Source organism: Theropithecus gelada, chromosome 6 (genome assembly GCF_003255815.1).
Source record: "Theropithecus gelada isolate Dixy chromosome 6, Tgel_1.0, whole genome shotgun sequence".
Classification (NCBI taxonomy): domain Eukaryota; kingdom Metazoa; phylum Chordata; class Mammalia; order Primates; family Cercopithecidae; genus Theropithecus; species Theropithecus gelada.
The window spans coordinates 48,178,335-48,201,190 of record NC_037673.1 but is presented as its reverse complement, the minus strand read 5'-3'; the positions used below and the strand labels follow the sequence as shown (position 1 = coordinate 48,201,190).

The 22,856-nt window shown below is 42.6% G+C and overlaps 1 protein-coding gene and 1 long non-coding RNA gene across 3 annotated transcripts; one reads left to right on the top strand and one right to left on the bottom strand.

Annotated features, from left to right (window-relative positions):
* Positions 1–438: 438 nt before the first annotated feature.
* ISL1 (ISL LIM homeobox 1) lies at positions 439–11,978 on the bottom strand. 2 transcript variants are annotated; one of them, XM_025388131.1, is made up of 6 exons: positions 11,403–11,978; positions 10,378–10,567; positions 7,370–7,629; positions 5,172–5,458; positions 3,721–3,888; positions 439–1,661 (listed from the first exon to the last, which is right to left on the bottom strand). In XM_025388131.1, exons 1-6 carry the CDS (start codon positions 11,428–11,430, stop codon positions 1,545–1,547), a joined length of 1,050 nt encoding a protein of 349 aa, XP_025243916.1. In that variant the 5' UTR covers positions 11,431–11,978; the 3' UTR covers positions 439–1,544. The 2 variants fall into 2 exon arrangements, with proteins under 2 accessions (XP_025243916.1, XP_025243917.1); XM_025388132.1 differs by lacking the exons at positions 10,378–10,567; positions 11,403–11,978 and adding an exon at positions 8,484–8,648.
* LOC112626237 lies at positions 11,770–21,320 on the top strand. The gene is made up of 2 exons (XR_003119846.1): positions 11,770–12,128; positions 16,016–21,320. It is a non-coding gene; the product is annotated as an uncharacterized LOC112626237 (long non-coding RNA).
* The last annotated feature ends 1,536 nt before the right edge of the window (positions 21,321–22,856 follow it).

The following is a 22,856-nucleotide window of genomic DNA, read 5'->3' as shown; positions in this document are numbered from 1 at the left end:
AGAGCTTATATATTTGACATACAGGTCATTTCAACAATCCCAAGCAGGAGCCTTTGGTATAAATCACTTATTCTAAAAAAATAAAACAGTGACTCTGAATCAAAAGCCATTTTAAAGAAGACCATTTTCCTATTTGGGGTAGGTGGATGGGTGGGGTACGGCAAGGAAGAGATTGGGGGAAGGAAAGAGGGGTCAGGACAGAGAACAGCATCTCATTTTCACAAAACCAGTAGCATTATCATAGCTGAGAACTAAGGGGTTTCCAACCAACTTTGATCCAACTATTGAAACCCAAACTTGCAAACTCAACCTTAACTATTTGCAATACAACATCACTCCAATTGTGTGTCAGTTTACTCCAATTCACATGCAGTCCTTACTTTCAGACATTTGAATAGCTTGTTTGTAAACATAAAAGAGGGACCCTGGATCACTGTGTTTATTTATTTATCTATGCCAAATGTTTATTAGTGAAATAGTCCTGAAGATATAATTCTACATATGGCGCTTTGATTTCACATAATATTTAAGAAAAAAGACAAAACACACAGAATTAGACATATAATTCAAAGACCACCATACAACCTTTATCTTTTTTTTTAACTTCAGCAAACAAAAAATGTCAAATGACATGAAAAGTGGCAAGTCTTCCGACAATAAATAATAAATTACTTTATAATTTTTGCAATGCAAGAGCAAACAAAAAAATTTTCCTTTTTTTCCTTTTTATTTCCATAGAGAGAAAAAACAGTCATTTAAACCAATAACTATACACATCTTTGGGGGAAAAGTTCTTGGACAGACACAAGTCAAACACAATCCCGAGACGCTTGTGGCAAAATAGAGGTAACCTTGTTGCAATGCTTTATAAGTTGGTTTTTAAATCTGAATTCAAAAACCTTTAAAGTCGCTTCAGACTTCTTGATAAAGGATGGATCTCAAAAAAAGGGGGGAGGGGGCAAAGTAAAAAATAAACCAGCTACAGGATAGGCCAAGAGACCCAGGATTTCAACTAACCCCTTGTTAAAGTCAACTTAAAACATCGCAAACCAATGCAGCTCCACCCTTCTGAAAGGACTCTTTCAGCCAAGGAGGCCAGTCTCTCTTCCTGCGCTTTTGCTGGAGCTCCTGTTTGGCAAGGCAATGACAGCACCATTCAGATTAGGATGGACTAGAAAATTTTCTATTTTTGTTTTTCTCTAGATGTGCAGTGAAATGAAAATGCTTTTTTTGAGATCCTTGAATATAAATCCTTTACGTTTTAAAAACGTCTTTTTATTTTTCTCAGTACATCTAAGATCATTGAATAGCATATACTGGGTTTTGCGTTTTGTTGTTCAATTCTAGTAAAATCCCATGATTGTCTTCACAGTGTTGCTACCATATCACCTTGTCATTAAAACAGACTTCGTGCATTTCATGGAGCATTCATTTCTTGATTCAGTTTTCATTGACTGGGTTGTTAAATACTTTCATTTCAGAGTTCAACATTATAATTTCCCACTTTCTCCAACAGGGAAAAAAAAATACAGAATGAATGTTCCTCATGCCTCAATAGGACTGGCTACCATGCTGTTAGGTGTATCTGGAAGTTGAGAGGACATTGATGCTACTTCACTGCCAGTGGAATTAGAGCCCGGTCCTCCTTCTGAAAAATTGACCTGCATAGAAGGTTGAGAAATAAATAAAGGACACTGGAATAGTATTCATAAAAAGATTATAAACTCATCATATTGTGTATGTAGAAATGTTTGTGTAGATAGATATATAAAGATACCCACATAGATAACTGAATTTTAATAAGCTTAGAGAAAGCCTAGAGGAGAAAAACTTGAGAAGAAATCCTCTCGCTTTCCCATCTTCCAAAAGATCTCTGTTTTAACTGAAACTGAAATTCCAACATTATGTTACATTAAATTATTTAAGAACAAATGTGTTTCCCACTGTAAAATGGCATCACAACTCTACTATGCATGCTCAAGATAAAATTATCCTGCTGGCTACATGTTGCCCTGGGAGTAGGCGAGCTCTCAGTCTCTAGGCATCAAAGACTCTCTTCTTCAGTTGAAAAATCCGTTAACAGGCTCAGATCCTTTGACGGGAGATTGAGAGAAGGCTCCACAGAACAAAGATTAACTCCTCAGCAGGCTCATAGCTTGGGCATTCTTCCTTGTTGGTCCTCCTGCCTTTTGGCCTTTCTCTCTCTCTCTCTCTTTACATCAGGCTCTTCCTTCCAAAATGAGACCCATATATTATGACATCATCCCATTCTGATTCCTTCTTTTAACCCTAATATCTGACTCCTTCTTAAATATCTGACTCCTTCTTTAACCATAAACACATTGTACTGCTGTTGTAAACCTTCTCTAACCATGCACACCCCTGCCTCAGCTTCCCTTCCACAGCTCTCATCTGACACTAAAGTTTCAGAAAGTGCAAACATTTGGCTGCCCTGAACCCTCCCCTTAGCTTCCTTCTGTGATTCAGGTTTCGTTCAAATAACTCAACAGATTAATGGCCTTAAAATAATTTTTTTTCCTAGTTCCAGAGCCTACATTTCTTTCTACAGTAAATTTTTCCAATATGAGATTAAGGGACTTCTAGCCTCTGTACCCACTTAGCATTTGCAAACACCAGCCTGGGGCCAAGCCCTTTTAACCACTTGCCTCTGGCCAATTACCTAACTGTTGACATTGAGAAAGCAAATACCCTTCAGGTAAATATGAGGGTAAAAAGCTAACCTCAACTAAAGGTTCATTTCCAAAAAAGGGAACAAGGTTTCGGGATACATCTTTACATTTTATGAAACAAGATTCTATAAGGCTGATTACTCTTCAAGAAAAAAAATCATATATATATAAATACAGCATATTACGAAAGATATATATTTATTGTTCTTATTCATCTTGACTCTTTACGCCTTTTGTAGGCAAAAAGTGAATTAATTTTCTCTTCACTGGATGTGGAAAACATGTTAAGGTTTTCACAGATTAAACACTTTACTTCTGATTGGTAGAGCTCATGTCCCTTTTGCTATACATGGTACAAGGTATGTGTCTCTATGACATTTGAACTCATACACTTGAAAACGTTTAAATGATTCTACATTTTAGATTAAGACATTCCCAGCAACGGATACCGTAACAAAAAGTATTGATCTATTTGAATAATCTTTATTGATATATTTGAAAACCGCACCCAGACATGTGGCTGCTGTTTATTGATAACGACACTGATTATGTATTATAGCATTGATTATGAACTACAATCACCTTGATTTGGGTCCTTATATATCCCATTCTCTAGATGCTCAGGAAGGATAAACTTACTAATTGCTGATTGAAATGCCAAGATGATTTCCTGAAGTCCTGGACAACTCTAAAATTCTAAGATGTATGATTCTCCAACACTGTACATCTTCTGGCACATGCTACCTAGAGTTAGGTACCTTGAAATTAATCCTTCAAAGAAGTCCTGATTGATAGAAAATTCAACCTATATGGTCAAATTATGCAGTCTCATAAAAAAAAAAAAAAAGATGCATAAGAGGTTCGTTTTCCTTGCATTTGTCTCCCTTCTCTTCATTACCCATCTCCTTGGTTTCTCCCCAACCCTGAGCCCAAGAAGGCACCCTCCCCACTGAATCTTTCAGTGTGTGACAGTTAAACCAGAGTCCCCTGTTGGGAATTCAGCCTCTTCCATCTGGGAGCTGACACTTACCAGTTGCTGAAAAGCAGGCTGATCTATGTCACTCTGCAAGGCGAAGTCGCTCAGTACTTTCCAAGGTGGCTGGTAACTTTGTACCTCCACTGGGTTAGCCTGTAAGCCACCGTCGTGTCTCTCTGGACTGGCAGCCACCATGGGAGTTCCTGTCATCCCCTGGATATTCTGTGAATAGGCCCCCCCCCCACCAATCCCAACATGTTAATGAGCAAATTCCCTCCCTCCGTTGTCTGCACAGGCTAAGCAAATATACCCTGGTATTATCTTATCTATATAGTGGCCTTTATTGACTCAGTTAATCTGCTGTACCTATGGATATTAGCTAGAGTTCAGTTTTGTTTTATTCTGTTTTGTGTTTCTGCCTCTGTGGGCTGGACTATTAGGTCTGCATGGACCTTATTAAACCAAATTCTACTTTAACTTTCTTCTTCCCCCTACCTTCACAGCTCAGCCCAATTCCTCCCCTCTGCCTTCTCAGGCCATAGCTTCCCAGAACTAGAAAGCTGAGGTAAGCAGGGTCTCCCTTCTGCCTCTAGACAGGGTGGTTTTCTGGGCAGTTTCAGTAAGCTGCAGATTTTTTCCAAGTAGTTCTCCTCAAGGAAGAGCCAGCCCCCGACTCCATCGCCCCCAAAGCATTTGGATCTGGTTCCTATTGTGCTATTATGCACTAACCAACTCAGAAAGTGCCCTGGCCCAGTCTTGGCCAGCCTGCCAAGTTTAATGACAGCAGGTTTTATGGCATTTAAAAATAGGGCCAAAGCAGTAAAAGAAAAAAAAGAAAGAAAGAAAAGAAACTCTAGCTTAACTTCACCAGGAAGCCTGCAGAGTGGGTGCTTCCGTGGGCTCAAGATAACAGTGGATACTGGTGCGAGTCTCTGTGGAGGCCTGGGCTTCACCTGGAGCAGAGGGTGCTCTGGGCATGCGGGTCACCTTGGGGGAACTCCTCAGCTTGAAGGCGCACTGTACCTTACTCAAAAGTACAGTGCGCCCTGGGGGCTCACAGGGCGACCTGCCCACGGAATCCCTGGATGTAGGTAGGAACCCAAGGTGTTAGTATCCCTCCCTCTTCTACTGTACGTGAGGAACTGACGATCTGAAGGTTGGCAAAACCCGGGCCAAACCTCGTTGCCGCCCGCCCTCGGAGGGGAGGACGGCGTTTCTCCGGTTCGCAGGTACAGGCGACGAGGAAGGGCATGAGCCCACCCACAAGGTTGGGACCTGGCTGCCGCTCCCCTGGCGTACAGAGCCTCCAAGCTTCCCCACTCGGAGCCGGGTAACCTCTCCCCCAAGAATGGGTGGGGGTGGGGATGAGGGGCAGTCCCGGCCAAACTCCTGCCCAGGAGCAGGATCGAAAACCGCGCGCCGGCCAGACTGGGCACCAGGAACGCACCTCGCACGCCGCATCTACTTCCCCCTCGCATTCCCTGCCTGGCCCCAGAGCCACTCACAGTTTTGTCATTGGGCTGCTGCTGCTGGAGTTGCTTCATCATGATGCTTCGCTTCTTGTCCTTGCACCGCTTGTTTTGAAACCAGACCCGGATCACACGGGGACTGAGGCCCGTCATCTCTACCAGTTGCTCCTTCATGAGCGCATCGGGCCGCGGGTTTGCGGCATAGCAGGTCCGCAAGGTGTGCAGCTGCTTCTCGTTCAGCACAGTCCGCACGCGGGTGGTCTTCTCCGGCTGCTTGTGGACATGGGGCCGCAGGGCAGGCTGCCTGGCGGAGATGGGCTCCGCTGCGGGGCAAGGAGCGCCATGAGCGCTGGGCTGGCCGCTCGCTCGCCCGCCCGCCTTCGCTTGCCCGCCCGCCTGCGCTAGCTCGCTCGCCTGCCTGCCTGCCCGCCCGCCCGCCCGCCCGCTCGCTTGCTCGCCCGCCTGAGACACTCCAGGACAATGGCTAGTGTTTGCAGCCTCGGCACACAAAGCAGGGGGCGGCAGAGGTGGGGCGAAGAGGGTGAAAGGGAGAATAAAATCTTCCTCTCTAATCTGCAGAGGTCAATGCTGAGTAATCCCGGGCCGGAATGCAGCACCCGCCCCTCCTCGTGTCAACAAAGTGTTAGCCAAGGGAAGCAGGTTTAAAATCTGTCCCCCTGTTCGCAGCAGGCATGGCATTTTTCAGCACTGTTTCTCCTCCTTTCTCACGTTTCCTTGTGCCCAGACTGGGTCCCAGTTACATTGATTACCACCCTCTCCAGGCTCAGAATTTTCTCTTGGGCCAAGGCCACAGAGGGCACAAGGAAGAACGCAGAGCACTTCAGTGACAGCCATAAATACTACACGAGCAGGGATTTCTGCAAGGGGAAGGCTGAGAACTCTGCCAGCACACCTTGAACTTCAGTCCGAGAGGACAATCATGTCAAGGGGCTGAAGACTTTCGCTATTTCTGCCATATCTCCAATCCTTGCTCTTCCTTCGTATTAAATCTAAAGTAATACATGGATGTTCCTGAGATGGGCAGACTCCAAGCAGTAGAAAACGGAAACTCTGTTGAGCTGCCTAGGCTCTAGATAAACGGTGGCTGGGATACGTCCTCCGCCTCCCTCCCGGTATTTTAGCTTCCTCTGCGTTTCCCGGCAAGCAGAGTGCAGGCTCCACTGAACAGGAGCACCACCCCTGGCCTTGCCCCGGTGCACACTAGTCACAAATCCCCCTGAACAGAATTCTTAGAGCTGCCAGAAGGCAGAAGGGCAAGGGAGCGCTATAGTTTCCTCACCTTCAGTGTTTAGTGGGAATTTATACTTTAAAACTGCAAAGGAGTCGATCTACTCATGACAGAAAGTCAGGTTTGGAAACACTGTCCACCTTCTTACCCACGACTTTGGTCCTGACCAACCTTACCGGGTTTCCACTCCTCTTCCTTGGGAATGAGTCCTCTTATCTATATGATACACATCCTGCACCTTCTACAACCCCCTAGTGTCAGGCCAACACCTATGGGGTCAATTTAGAGCTACAACCATGGGCCTGAAGATGAAATTCTCACCAAATCATATAGAATGATTTAAAGAAACAGGCTCCTTTAAAAGGCAATTACTGCAGATTAGCTTGTTGACAGTTTTAAATTATAGCTCTGTGCAATGGCCTGCAGTTTTTAAAATTGTATCTTTTCAGTCTTGGTCTCTCACAAAAAGATAAAAAATTTAAAAAATTTTTCGACCGTGAAGCAACTCACAAGGAAAAAGGATTTGGGAGACTAAATGACTTCAGGCCACCTAAGCTTCCTTCATTGGGTTAAAGGATGAAGCTCCAGGGACCCGGGGCTCCGCCCCTTTAATTAGGCAGCAGGAGAATACCTGGCTGAGAGCTGAAGCCCGTTTTCAGCAAGCCAAGGTTTGGAGACCAAAGCGAACTGGAAGTAATGTTTGGACGTGTGTATACACGTGTACATAAGTGGTGTACATTTATGTGTAACCATATAGACACACAGACGGTGTAGGTGTGCTCGGGGAATCAAGGGAGACAGTGAGTGCACTGAACCTTGCTGCAAAGGAGCAGAGCACAGCGCAAGCAAATTGCATACAAAACACTTCATTTAACTGCAGGCAAACACTACCACCACTCCTGTAGCTACCATGGTTGTTGTTGGCCGCCGGCACACAGGCTGGCTTAACCTGGCGCCTCCCTACCCGAGCCGGGCAGAGGAGTACCTGCCATTTGCAGTGGCCGCGCTGGATGCAGGGGACTAAGCGGGTCGCCAGCGCCCAGACTGGCTCTCTCCACCACATCGTGGTCTGCTCGGCAGAAGAGACCGTCCTCCCGAAGCGCAAATTCGTCCCCAGGGATGAGCTGGCGGCTGCAGGCCACACAGCGGAAACACTCGATGTGATACACCTTGGAGCGGGCACGCATCACGAAGTCGTTCTTGCTGAAGCCGATGCTGCACTTGGCGCATTTGATCCCGTACAACCTGTGCAGGGCGGGGTGTGGGGGGGAGGCCCAGAGCGGGGAGAGAAGCACAGGAAGAGGGGGTCACTTCAGGCGGGCACTTCCCTGGCCCAAGATCCCGGGCAAGACGCCCCAAGTAAACAACATTTCCAAACAGAAGTTGGGAACAGAAGGACAGAAATGAAACCCTGCTCTCTCCCTCCCTGTCTCTCTTCCTTCCCCCATCTCTCTTTTCCCCTTCCTCCCTCCTCCCTTTTACTCCCCTTTCCTTTCCGATGAACCTCTGTCTTAGGCGGTAACTCTTAGTTCAAAACACCTAGCCTGTACCACGGAAAATGTATTGGATTCCAGACTCGGGCTGCTGCTCTAGCCATCAGTCCCAGGTTGATCTTGCAGATCTCGGCAGGAAGGAAGCCAGAAAGACTCTGGTGGCCACCGACAGCCACACTTTCACTTCCCTATCCCCCAAATTCTGCTGCTAGAAATGTCTAAAACTGCAACACAAAGTCCTCCTTCCAAGAAAAAGGAGGTAGGAGAAGGGGATTGTTACCCCACTAGGTTTGCAAACATTCACAAATAAACAAGCAGAATAACAAAATGAAACCTCTGAGCATTTCCACATCTCCTTTTGCACAAGTACTTTCCAGTCTTTCTCCAACTATAGACTTTCTTCAGGCAGCAATGTTAACAGAACATGTCCTCTTCATTCTTCCTTGTATTACTATTATTTTTTTAAAAATCTGTGTCTGTTCCCTCAATCTTTTTCAAGTTGTTGAATCATCTACCTCTATTTCAATTTTCTTGAAAACCATGACCAGACTGAAAAAATGCAAAGACCCACTTCTCAGGTCTTTCTCACTGCTGGCCTTTCCTTACCAAGGGACAATCTTTATAGGTTCCATCTAGGCTGCACTTCCCTGGCCCCTTCTCCATCTTTCAGGAATAACAGAACCTGGGGCATTCCTACAAACAGAAAGAATGGAAGAGAGAGGACAAGATCCACATAACAGGAGGACGCATACTGCTTCTCCAACGAGAGATGTGGAAATCTAACTGTTCAGTCTGTTCTGCTTTTACAACTACAAGATTACACACACACACACACACACACACACAGAGAGAGAGTTGAGAGAGAGTGGAGAGAAGGTAAAAATGATTAGGTCCTTCTACAAATGTGTATATCCAGAAGTAGGCACATGCAAACCTGTGTGCAATTGAGCAAAATACTATTTCCACAGGAGTAAAGATACTCCTGAAGTGGACTCTCCTTCTCTAGAATCTTGCGTTTACACACCAATCTAGTAAACCATGAAAACGCTCATTTGTCAGAGGTTAGAAGGTGGATTCAAAAGTTTTTCCTCCCTCCGCCTACTCAATGTGAGATCTTCCATTTCATAGGGTGAAGACTTGACTTTGGCGGTGACCACACAATTTAGAAAATCCCTCCCCCTTCCTGTACCCCGACTTCCCTTACTTCCTTTCACTCCCTCTCTAAAGTATTAACCTCCCCCAACCAGGTTAATTTTATCTACCAAGATTATCCTCTCCGTGTCATGATTTATAAAAAAGAAGAAAAAAATGCTGGATACTAAGTGAGCAGGAGCAAACTGTGACTGTATATTAAATCTTAATTAAACTTTAATAAAAGCTCTCAAGCTTCAGAAACCATTTGCCTTACAAAAGCTAATTAATTACTTGTTAATAGCCACCAGACATTTAAAAAGTGATATTTTGCTATTTAACATAATAATGATGGTGATATCTCTTCTGTTTGTTAATAAAACACATACAATTTTCTTTGGAGACTCTACTGGCTTTCTAAGGCAAAAAACAAAGTTTCTGATATATACACACAAGTCAGAGAAAACTTGAGATTAGCAAAGCCTGATGCAGAATAAATTGGAGGGGGAAAAAAAAAAAAAACCTCTCCAAAACAACAAAACCAAACTCAGAAAGTTCCTATGTGGTTTCAGTCTTGTCAATTTGGACAATTCGCTCATTTTATCAGTTACCAGATTTTAATGTGAGAAAGGAAGCTGTTCAATTATCTAAATATACCAATTGTTCGTAGACAGATGATGGGCAATTTGATCTGCTCTAATTCATCAGCTCAGATAAGATAAGAAAGAAGAGACAGTTAGATGTCACCAAAGGGTTAATATTTAAAAAGATTAAGTTTCCGGTGTTTTCTGCAAGGAATATTTAGGTTGGTTTTAAATTTTTCTCAGAAGGAAGTCTTACCCAAAAAATAAAAGGAGCAATACCTGTACTCGCTCTTTCAAAGTACATTTGTAAATATGCTTCGGTCAAACTTTTATTTCACCTATTGCATTGATGTCACCAAAAAAATTTGTAAGTTACTAATTTTAAAAAGGACTAAAACAAACAGAACACTGCACTATACAATAAAAGTCGACCCTATTTTAAAGTTAAAGACCCAAACTTCTCCATCTTTTAAAAATTTTGTTTTGTAAGGGGGAGAGTGAAAGAGGAAAATAATTTGTGCATCATAAATTCCAAGAGTAATTAAACAAGCCTCAATACCCCAGAATTATGAATACCACTGTTAAGGGTTTTTGTTTTTCTCCACTAAAAAATCAAATGAACAGCATAGCTTGATTTTTGTAACACATGTACAGGGTAACTTTGGCTTGCATGACTCCACAGAGGCAAACTTCACAAAAAGACAAAGCCACACCAAATAATACATAAAGAGTGGGGAGAGTAAGGGAAATCTCACAAAATTAAGGAAGGAGTGTAAATGCCATACCTGATATAATCTCTTTTACAGTAGGTTTTCCCATCCCTAACAAAGCATGTACAGCTCTCGTCCAAATACTGATTACACTCCGCACATTTCAAACATGCCGCATGCCATTCCAAATCCGGAGAAACCCTCAGAATATACTGATCGTGAATCTGATTGCCGCAACCAACACATAGGGAAATCAGACGTTTTTCTGAAATGAAAATAAATACATGATTGACTAAGCGTTTACTTCCTACAGAGATAAACACACTTTTAGTGTCGTTCTCTGTTCTCTTATAGGGCGTACTCTGTGAGGTTTTTTTTTTTTTTTTTTTTTTTTTTTTTAGAGTATTGCACTTTGGGATGGTAATTGAAGTGTGCCATCAAAACCTTAACTCATTTTTAAAGGAGGTGGAATATATGTAAAATGCAGATTGGAATAGTCTACATTTGTACGCCTAGCACGCAATCAAACCCGCTCATTTTGTATTTCTTTTTATCCCCCTCCTTCCTCTTTGCTATAATCATTGGGAAAGATTATGGATAAGTCAAGTCAAAGAAAAGGTTTTGACTAGAAGCGTTAAGTGAATGCAGGGATGTCTATATTTTCCATGAAGCACGCTCTTAAATAGCACATAGGACTGGATATTGTTAGCAAGAGCAGGCATAAATACAGTTGTCACTCTTTTGCAAGTCTAATGCTAATTCACATCTCTGGGTATTGACTGTGCAGGCAAACCTTTGCAACATAATAACCTTCTCGGAGAGCTCAGGATTCCCCAGGAGGAAATCACCGCTTAGCACCAAAAAGCTAGGGTTTTGGAGGGTACACAGGCGAATTCAAACACAAGGTACGATCAGTTTCCCGAAGATAAGAACCGACAGTAAGCATGCAGGCGCGGCGGCAACAAGAAAAAGCCACCTTTTCTCTTTCTCCAGGCAATGACTCCAACTCCAAAGAGCCCTTGGCACCTCAGCCGGTGCCTGAGAGAGAACCCCGCACAAGAACAGCACACCGAGCCCCACAACGTAAAATAGCCTCTTACTTTTTGGTGGATCTCCCATGTCTCCCATATCTGTAAGAGGGAGTAATGTCCACAGTGAAATGGTGGTTGTACAGTTGGTGAACAGCCCACAGAGAGGATGCTGGAGCTGTGGCTAAGTGGGAAATAGTGGCCCCTGGGGTTGCCAAAGCTGAAAGAGCCGCTGCTCGGCTGCGCAGCGCCCTCGCGGATCTGGGAGTCCAATTTAAGCCGACGGAGTTGGTGGAGCGGAGGCGCTGCGGCGGCGGCGGACTCGGCGCGGCTCGGGCACCTCTCTTCCTTATCTCTTACTCAAACTTCTCTGCTCCAACTCAGCTCCATCGCCATTGGTCTGACGCAGCGCGCGGGGACGTCAGGCGAGCGCCGCGCCCATTGGCTGCAGGGCGCCCGGCGCAGCTGTTCTGATTATCATATTTCAGTCTCGCAGCCGCTGTGCGCCACTGACCGCTCGGCGAGCTCGCGGGAGAGGATTAGGGCTCCCGAGGCAACTTGCTCCGGGCTCAGCCCGTTCTCCCCCGATGCTCGGGCTGCCGGGCTGTTCTGGCTCTGGCCTCCCTCTCCTTCACCTCCTCTTCCTTCTGCCCCCTCCCGCGTTCCTTCCCGGCCGTGCCGTCTGCGCCCTCGCCTCCTGTCGCGCTACTCCTCCGCCCTCCGCTCCTGGGGTCCCCGCAGTCCGAATGGCAGCGTTGCGCGCGGGGCTCACTTTCTGCCGCTCGTGGCGAGTGGCTGGTGGGTAGGTCTACCTGTTGACGAGGTCCCTCCCGGGCTCTAGGAAACGGGGGGAACTTGGAGCAGGGCGCTTATCTTGGTTTGGTCCCACGCCGTGGCGCACATCCCCAGGGCCTAGCCCGCCTTGGCTGCTTGGGAGGGGGAGTTCCCTCCAGAACTGGCTGCGCTCGGCGCGCTAGGGGAAGAAGAATTGGAAATAGGATGATTAAACCCAGAGGAACTGTTTCGTGACTGCTACACCGTAACTCCGTCTTCCCCGACCTCAGATATCTAAAAACGTGGGGTGGGAGGAAAAGCGCTTCTTGCTGTTGCGGACAATCAGGTTGGAACGCACGGGTAAAATGAAGTTGACTCCGCGGACTTTTTGTCTTTCAGACCCGCGAGGTCTGCTTTTCAGTTTAAACTCTAGAATTGAAGTTCACTAACCCTAAGCCAAAGAGCGAAAAGATCTTTCAGTAGTCTAAAGTTTGTAAGGTTTTTATATACTGTCCAATTCCTCTCTCTGCTGGTCTCCTGCCCTTTGTTTTTAAGCAAACTTGTGCAGCTAGCTGTGGTGTTTTGATAATTATAAGGACAAGTCTCCATGACTGGAGATTTTTAAACAATGCATTAGTGTAAGGGCGCGAGTAGGGAGGGATTTATTACAGAACAGTGGAAGATCTATTTCACGTCCCTAGGCGTTGATATATAATAATTTTCTCTCAGGAAACTACTTGGAGAGAGAAGATTGTTGGGTGCAACTCGCCGGTAACCTTTTTCAATCATTCTTACGTGTTCCCATCATCTCTTACAGTCTGCCAAAGACAAAGTCACAGGAAGGCCACGAAGAACCCCCGCGCTTCCCCCAAAGCTTCTAAAAAGCCATTTCTTATCTAATGGGACTGCCAGTTTTATCTAAAAAGGCCTACAGACACAAACCATAGTAGGCTTAATTTCGGTGTCTTGTTGCCGTGAGAAGACCCGGTGTGTTAGGAAACTCCTTTCTTTGTATCTTTCGCAAAATCTAACCCTTGATAAGAGCTGTACATCCTGGCCGGTCGCATTGGCTGAGCTTGAACGGGTAATGCCTCTCCAAAGCAGAAAGGGAATTTAAGATGCAAAAGTTTCCTCTTGACCTAACTGAGGCTTTCTTCCCCAGGAACTCGTTTTGATTTGTTTTGCTTTTTCTCAAGGAGGATTTCAAATTGGATCTCTTTTCCCTTCCATTTTTATTATAGGTTATTTTGTAGCGCGTGTATGAAAGTGAAAGTTGAATAGACCTAGGCTGATAAGTTTACCAGTTGTGTGTGTGTGTGTCTGTTTCTAGTCTCTGGTATTAAATGTATGGAGCCTTTTGTCAAGCTGTTTTTGCAAAGCTGATGCTGATAATCTCAACACGAAGCAAATCTTCCCAGTATTCGGGCGTGTTTCCCATATAGATAAACATGTTGACCCTAGTAAAAAAAAGATAACCACCACAATGCCAGAAAATGGAGAGTTTTACCCAGTCATACTCTATCATGCCACGTTTATAAGATGGAATTAAACACCAGAAGCTACCAGAAGCCTGATGACTTATATTTGAGATCCACAAAGCACCCTCACTATCCATCTTCCTTCAAACCAGCCCCCACCTCCCACACATAGTGTGGTATTTTAACTCCTGAAACCAGTAAGCTATTGCATTACAAAGAATTACTGCAGATGATAGCAATTCCAAGTAGAAAAACTGGCATGTGGCTTGGGGGAAACCTTTAGTAACAGGCAATTTCACCTTAATGGTGAAGACAACATTTTCTTCTTTTCATTCTGCACCATTGTTGTAAACAAGTATTTTCTTAGTAAGTTCCTAAACTGATAAAAGCAAGACGCATTGTGAAGATACCCGCATTAAAAGGAGACGTTTGAGGGACCCCCACCATGATGGACATGCTCTGAAGTTCAGTGCATGTATCATGATACATTTTATATTAAAATCCAAGTTAGAATAGCAGGCTTTGTAGTTTTACCTCACCTTGAAGTTCTAAATTGATCATGGACTATTCTCATTTCCTCAGCTGATTGCTGTATGTGGATTTAGTACATCAAATATATCTGTAAAATTTTGTTTTCTAGAGAATACATAAAACTGATTAGCAATTTTTCCTTAATACTTGATTACAGGAGCGACCTCTTGTGTTCAAAGGGAGGATTAGACCCTGTCCTCTCAAAAATGGACTCGTTTTGACCTTTGTATATTGTTAGGTCGAAAATATATCCTTGAAAACGGCAATAGTGTGAATCTCTGGTTTGAGTTCCTTTACTGAGAAAAAGAGGAGTATGAGTAGTTATTAAGTATAGTCCCCATCACCTCCAGGCTGCCTCAATATATCCGACAGTGTCTTTCAATATAAAAGGGATACTGAAACGTAAGTTCCTCTGGCGTCTGTGGCATCTGCCCATGTGCACTCGTATACAACTTCCAAAATGTGGCTGTTAACACTCAACCTCCTGGTGGGCTCTTAGACCTGTGTTTTTGTATACTGTTGCTTTCTCTGCTTTCATTACAATTTAAACATTCCACATCAAACTTAATGTCAGATACAGATTCCTGAACAAACATCATGCTCCCAAGCTACCTTCAAAAATCTGAATAGGTTTTAATTCCAATTGAAAGGTAAAATTACACATTTAGCATTTATTGATCTCCCAATAACTTCTGGCACATACAAATGAATTTTAAGTTGGTTCTTTGGGAAGTCACAAACAGACAGCTTATTCCTTCTCATTTAACCAAGATTGGGAAGGGAAGAGGGGCTTTGATCAGCTTTCCAATGAAGGTATAAATTTGGGAATTTGTTCCCAGGGAGATGATGCTATATGTTTAGCTCACATCAGAATCAGGTTTGAAAGAGAATAACAGTTACACTGCTAGTTTCACTGAGTAAGGTATTCAGATGAAAATATATATATACCTGAAGGGTTTATATTTTCTGATGTCCACAATCGTATATAGTTTGGGGGCCAAAGTGAAACAGGAACATTTTATTTACCTCTAAAAATGGATATTGAGTAGATGCATATGTATCCCTTTTCCCGTTTTTATCTTTTATGTGTAGTCTCTAGTCATGTAGAATAAGGCTATATAAGCCCTCAGTGTCTTTAATCATGTCCAAGGGTCAGATAAAATTATGTGCGTTTTAAAGGAGTTAGGATTAACTATATTCCACTGGAACGGGGTGTGGGTGTTTAGAACCAATTTGCCTCTCTTCCCCTTGGTGGTGGTGGCTTATTGAGGAACAATCAAGAGAATCTGTGCTCTAATTTCAGAGAAAAGGAAGAGATACCACTGGGTATGAAATGATTATCTCTTTTTCTTTCCTTTTACTTAAAAAAACACTAAGCAATGATAATAAAGGCAGTTGTTAACAACAACAACAAACCTTTAGTTGTGATTCTTATTTTGATGCCTAGGACTCCTGCTGCGATTGTGGTTTTGTTGAGTGTCAGTTGCTTTATTAACCAGTTAAAACAGTCTGGGTGAATTAGCAAGAATTTTCTTTGCACACAGAGCTTCCTAGCCTTACTTTCTGGGTTCAGGTAGTTGTTTCTGACACTAGCGTTCCTGGTATTTCTTGGCAGATGACAGGCCAGAAGGCACTGTTCTTGTGCGGTCTGTTGCTCGGTTCTCAGCCGAGATAGAATTTCATGCTCCCGGCATCGCATCGGGGCAGCTGCGAAGCCACAAACCTCAGTTCAGTCCTGAGCCTGCGATGGTCTGCAGCTGATGGCAGGGAGTTCGGCCGAGCGAGGACGGAAATTTGGATTCTCCCTTTAAAATTGTGCTTCTGAAAGTATTTGCTATGACTTATCAAAAGCGGCCGGCAGTGTCAAGTGAAACGTTTTTCTTGTTTCCCCCTGCCCCCTAGAACTCCTAAGTGACCACGAAAGACGATTTTTAACCGAGTTCTGCTGCGTGGAGCCCAGGTTGGTGCTAGTGAGTGCAGTGTGCTGACCCAAGTTGTGCTGGGCCAAGGACGTGCTGACCCGTACATCTGGCAAAGCCTTCATTAAATGTATCAGATTCTCGCGGAAGTGGTTGCAGTCCGGAGAGTGAAATAGTTATCTCTCAAGTCCTGAGCGGTTCAGCTGAAATCTACATTTGCCCTGAATCTAGCAAAACACTCATAGGTCCTCCTGAGATCTCGGGAAACGTGGAGCAAGTTACCTCCATCTAGTTGATCATTCTTTCTGAAAGGACGGACACCATTTCCCCCACTGCAATCGTGTCCAACGGGCAGCTCAGAGTTTAGCGCCAAAGAGTTGATTTCCCCCACCCGCTGGAGATTTACTGGGAACGAGCGGGGGAGGGGAGGCGAAGGTACCTTGGAGGAGGTCAAGTGGGGGAGGAGGTGGAGCAGCAGAAAATTACCAGCCAAGCAGGGGAGGGAGTTGGAAGCCCGGAAATCTACCAGGATGCGTCAAGTAACCTTCCTTTAAGTCTCAGAATTCAGCGCTGGAAAAACAGCCTCATAAGGTGTCCTGGAAAGGAGTCCTCGGGTGGGCTGCGGAGGTGATGTCAAGAGTTACAGCTACTTTGTGAATTAAACTGACGGCTAAGGCATGTCGGGACAGTTCAGTGTAAGCTGAATGGTGCGTGGACGGGGGCTACTTTTAAAAAGAGATGGGGGGCAATCATTGCTGGCAACTACCAGTATATTCTGCGCGTAATAGTAGTTTGGAAGCTGAAGAAAAACCCCTCAAATCCCAGTAAGTGCCCAGTCAGTTCGAGAGGGATTTTAGAGACAATTTTGAAGGTCGCTGTCTGCTCCGACTCCGTGGAGAGGAACAAGGGTGTGAACTCTGGCGCGGGTGTGTTTAGAATTATCTACGACTTAAGATCCATACTGTTAAAACTCATCACTTCTTTGTGACTTCACATTGAGAGAAGAATTTGCCCTGCCTCCCTACCTGCTAAAGGCCGACTGAGAAAAGAAAAGGGGCCCAGGAGACGACCCCTTTCAGAAAGAACGTCAGTTCATCAACTCGACTGAGTTATTCACTTGCTCCCCAAAAGGTCAACAATGCCTTCCCTTCCCAGCCTCACTGCACAGAGATCAATCGCTTTACCCGAGGTAGCCTCTTATTCAGGGCTCAGGAACTCCTGTCTTAAGGTCCTTCTGGGGCTCAGAAACTCTGCTATATGTTGTTTCCAAGAACCCCACCTGTCTGCTTTCAAGCACACACGTCGCTGGAAATTTAACCTAACCTGAGTCCAGGGATGAGAGAAGTGGTAAACAGAGACCCCAATCGTCCCTTTGGCCCCCGCCGTTTTTCAATTTGCCAGCCTTCTAGCTAGATAGCCCCCTAAGTCAGTGTTGCGAGTGAAAGGGAATTTTTCTATTTCATCTTCCCATTGATCGAAGCAGAAAAATTGAACCGAATCCACGCCCCTTGTCCTGACTAGAGGAAAGGAGAAAATCATCCCGCAGGTCTCTTTCAGTCCCTGGATGGCGAGCGCAACCCCTGAGAGTCCACACTTAGTTCCTTATTGTGAATATCTCGCTACTCACGTTCGGGACCAGGGCCCCTGATGGCCTTGCTTGCCCGTAGGGACGCGAAAGAAGAGGTGAATCCGATCGCTGGCCTAGAGGATAGTGATCAGAAAACCCAAGGATTACTAAACAAGGGGCGGCGGTGGCCCTTCCTTATGGGGTTGGAGTGTGGGGGAGCTGGGGTAGGCTGCAAGACCCTCCAGCCTCCTGGATGCAAAGAATGAGAAAGAACGCGCAGCCTCCGGCAGCCTGCTTATAAATGCAACCTTTCGGAAGATGAAACTCGCAGTCTTAGGTTGTCCTCCTTTATGTCCATGTTCCAATCATCTGGGCTTTCCTCGAAATGAATAAAATTGTGGAAATGAATGCATGAGAATATCACTTTAATTGTTTCAAACTCATTGTCAAGTCACCTTTTCTGCCATCTGCCAGAGGTTCAATTTGCGCTTCGTGTCTACATTCCAGAAAATTGTAAGGACGTTTCCTCTGCATCTGTCTGCCTTGTTGGCAGCGTACGGAAACGATAACTGCACAGTTATTGGTACAGAATATTTTCATGACTAATTTAATTCTAAATATCACTCCAAAATACAGATACCCAACTTCTTAGTTGCCATTTTTCAGGTTTATTCACTTTGTGTTGCAAATGTTTGAATTAGAAAACAAGAGAAATCTCCCCGCAGCAGAGATGCACTTCTGTGCTTTCCTGTCAGGCGCAGAACCCACACTGGGTGATTAGCCAGAGGGGCGGCCTCCTTTGTTGATTTAAGAGTTCACCAGGCAAGATGGAACAATTATCTGTTTGCCTCTTCTTAACCATCTATTGTTGACTTATTTCTGGTATGCTTCCATTGTACAAAATTCGATCCAAAAATGAAAAATAAATCGTAAGTTAAAAAGGTAATAATGATAATAGGTCTACTTTAATTTTACCTGGCTTTGTTAATAGTCTATACCTGACACTCATATACAGGGGAGATGTCGAAAGTATATAACATATCATGTATGTATAATTATATATGTTATAATTATATGCTAATGATACCATCGTTTAACGTTACAAGGTAATTCTATAGAAAACTTAAAGTTCTATTTTTGATATATATAACATCTTCTTTACAGGAAAATAATTGTCAGGCTTAAAAATGATATTCAAGGGTGCTTTTATCAAGAGAACAAAATCTGAAGCTTCATGAACTAAAATCCTATCAAGCAACGTGGTCCATAATTAGGTTGCTTTGAGTTAATGATAACATAAAATACTCTTGTTTTTGTAACTCTGTGTGCACAAAATGCACATTTTAAAGTTGTGCATTTCAGTGTGTGTTTTACCACTTATTTTTCTGAAATCTTGAGTCACACCATTTCAGCAGGAAATAAAACCTCAATCAGTCCTAGACAATGTGTAAGGAATAACTACAATTTAACTTTTGTAGCTTAACAATGTTGTGCTGATCTTTAAATGCAAATATTAATATATTGAAATTAATATGAGTAGATAATTTCATCACCTCCTAATTTATAAAAAATGTAAAGTAAAAACAAGTATAACAAATTGCTTTACTTTCTGTAATGTCTATTTAAGGACCTATTACCAAAATATAGTAATAATAGGATTCATATATGTGTAACAAATATGTAGCTATCACTCTATTATTGGAGAGTGACTGAACTCTGACTCTAAAATGACTGAACTCTAGTTATAAACACATTGAACTATCATATGATGTGTGCTATCACTTGAATGTTGCTAAATTGATGCTATGCTATATTTTAAGAATCTCCCTCCTCTTTCCAGATACATGTACTAGCCCAGGAAGATCCCTGCATCTTGAACAGTAATGCTAAATCAGAAACTATGTCGTTACCCATAACTAGAATCCTTCTGACTTTCACTTAAATATCAGGACCTAAATTATTTTATGTCTCACTTCAGAACGTAGTACAATGTGCTATTTTATCTTCTTGACCCAGTCTTTGGATTTATTCTATACTCTCCGTGTTATAAGCTGCACAAACCATTGGTGACAGTGAGAACCACTCTGTGTAGTTTCACTGACTTTGGATTGTCATGTAATGTATGAAAAAGTGTAAGTCATATCTTTTAGGTCTTGACGATGTGTTTCTTCCAATTCTGAAGTGTTAGTGTAGTTGTCCCTAATGTCATGTGATATGTCTCTTTGTTGTCCTATACCTGAGCCATAGCAGATCTGATGTAACTTTGGATATGCCATGTGAGGGCAAGCATTTTCTTTTGGGTTAGGCCATCAGTGAGGAAGAAACATTAGTAGAGCTCTCAGAGCAGAGGCAAATGTAAGTGGATGGAAACAATTACACTTTTGAATATAGTATTGGAGAAAGAATTGAGTGTGGGTGACTTTATCAACCATCAGAAGAAAGAGTGAAAATAGGTGCTTGGCTAAGATGAGAAAAGTATTCAATTTTGAAAACAGAAAGGAAAAGCTTATTTAGAAAAAGAAAACATGGAGTAAATGTCAAGAGGAACATAAAGAGATGGGGCATGGTAACCCAGTTCATTCTGATAGAATAGGTATTTAAGGGCAAAACCCAGATCCAAAACAGGTAGTGGATGGAACTAGGGAACAGTAGATTCATAATTATTTTAACTTGGCATTTAAAACTTTAAAATCTGAGTTGAGGGTTTTTTTTTTAATGGTAGAAAAGCAGCGTATTTGGCAGTAATTTGAAAAACTTTTGTCGCATCTTTAGTCGTACTAGACTGTTCACCTTTGTAAACTCACTATCGGTATACTGTCAGTACAGAAAATACAAACTAAAAGTACTAGAAACATCATAATACGGATTTCTCTTTTTAATATAACTAGGTTTATCTAACAATAAGATTCAGGATTCGGAAAGGAAAAAAGACCAGGTCTGAGAATAAATTTTAAAAAATGGTTTCAAAGTTTTCCAGAGTTTTGTTAGCCATTGTCTTTTCTGCAGACTTGGTTATATCAGAAAATGTAATTCAAATATTTGCACTGCTTACTTAAACCACAATAAAAAGGGAAAGATGTTGTGAAAACACTGCCTCATGCTCAAATTTATGCAAAACAACTTGAATGGCTGCCAGCAACACTGTTGTTATGTTAGCAGTTCTGACCTGGCTTCACATTCTCCTAGATGAGTTCTTCTGATGTGAGAAGAATGTAAACCCAAACCACAAGGGAGTATTCATTGCACCTATGCACTTGGGAAGAGTTTGGGTGCCCAAAATGTCAGAAAAATCAGATACAGTTGTTCTCTTAGAATCTATTCTGGAGGTCACAAGGTCAGAATGCACATGTGCATAAACCAACATGCCCATAAAAGCCTGATAGGAGGCAGCAGTGCCCCATAAAAGGTCACACCCAGCCAGAATCCAGCAATGTTTGAACAGCGTCTGTTATGGAAAAGAAATATGAGTCTGACAGCAGCAACAGCAGCAGCAGAGAAAGATGGATTGGGGATTAATCATGGTAAGATACTGAGCAAAAGAGACAACAAATTCTACCAAGCATGAATCCTTCTCTACTCACAGGTTTCACAAAATACACTCTTCAAAATACAAGCTGGTTGGCCAAGGTCGGGTTGATCTTTGCTAGGCTAAAAGCAGAAGCTGCTAAGTGTTTCCCACGGCAGATGGAGAACACCTAAGGATTTTTTACTGTTAAAAAAATAATAATTTGTGTTTCAACAGTGAAATACTCCTGATAACACATGTGATCAAAATTGCATTCTCCCTCAGTTCTCATGACACTCACTTTGGGGTAATACCATTTTTAAAATATTGGTAGCTATTAGCCTGTGGCTTTCCAGGACCTTACTTTTAATGTATTCCTCTTATCTTTCTAGATTTAACATTTTACCTCATTTCATAATCTCCCCTCATTGAGATCATTTGTATAAGCAAAACATGTTACATGACAGTCTTTGTAAGACTGAATAGGCGCCACTAAATTGTGCAGTTTAGAGGGCTCTAGGCAAGGCCACCCAGACTGAAATAGTAGCCCCTCTGTGTCTGTCAAAGCATCTCAAATAACTCTAAGAAAGATTTACTACTTTGACAATAATAAAGACTCTTTAGTTTTCAGTTTAGTTTAGTTTGTTGGTTGTTTTTTAATTCTAATGCCAAAGCTTTCTATAATTGATTTTTCCTGCTTCGTTACCCATTTGTACCATTATGAAGATTTCCATAATAAGCATGTCAATAATAAGAAAAAAGAAGGAAAGGAGTTGAAAAGGAAACAAAGATGATAGGCCTAAAAGTAAGTGATACACAATGGAATACCATTCAGCAATTAAAAGGAAAGAACAATTGATGCATACTTTAACATGGGTGAGTCTCAATATGCTGAGTAAAAGAATCCGGAACAAAAATGGACACTATAATTCCACTTATGTAAAACTCTAGGATATACAAACTAATGTTTGACAAACTGATAGTGAAAGAAATCAGATCAGTGGTGGCTGTGGGATGGAGTAGGTAAAGGGCAGAGATTAAAAAGGGGCTGGAGGAAATTTTTGGAAGTGATAGACATATTCCTTATTTATATTCCTTATTTTGATTGTGGTGATAGCTTAATGGGGGTATGCTATGGTAAAACTTACCAAATTATATTTTAAATATGAGCAGTTCGTTGTATATCATTTATACCTCAATAAAACTATTAAAAAAGAAAAGAAACTGCATTGTGTTGTCCTATTCTTTGTTATTGTTATTAGTATTATTACACAATTTTTACAATAAAGTTTTGGGGAAAGGGCAAATACGCAGCATCGCATTTATGAAACAAGGTACTTGAAGGGAGAAAAAAAGGAGTTTAGCTCAGCCTAATTGGTGTTTGGTTGGTGGTTACTCGGGAACACCAATCTGAATTTTCTATTGCCTAATACTACAATTTTAAGCACTTTCCTATCTTGTAATACTACTATTTAGGATCCCAAGATAGGCTTTCCAGAAAACATCTCTATATTTTACTTTTCCCAAGGTCAAATTAATTCTATAATTCCTAGCACTCTGTGAGTATTATTTTTTTCGACACATCACTTTATAATTTGTTTACATATAGGGTTTACCACCATCTTCCAAGACTCAAAAAAAAAAAAAAATTTTGAGGAGAGAGTCCATATCTGAACCATTACTGTAAACTATTGTCTCTACAAATTTTTGGTGAATTATCAAATGGTCCCCCAGCCAGATAGTTGGGCTCCT

Bases quoted from the DNA above. Each gene is read 5' to 3' on its own strand.
- ISL1 (XM_025388131.1), bottom strand. From the start codon at position 11,430: ATGGGAGACATGGGAGATCCACCAAAAA. The intron at 5,459-7,369 runs GTACTCCTCTGC...CTTGCCCCGCAG, and splicing joins GCGGCCACTGCAAATGGCAG to CGGAGCCCATCTCCGCCAGG. The intron at 1,662-3,720 runs GTAAGTGTCAGC...CCTTCTATGCAG, and splicing joins AGCCTGCTTTTCAGCAACTG to GTCAATTTTTCAGAAGGAGG.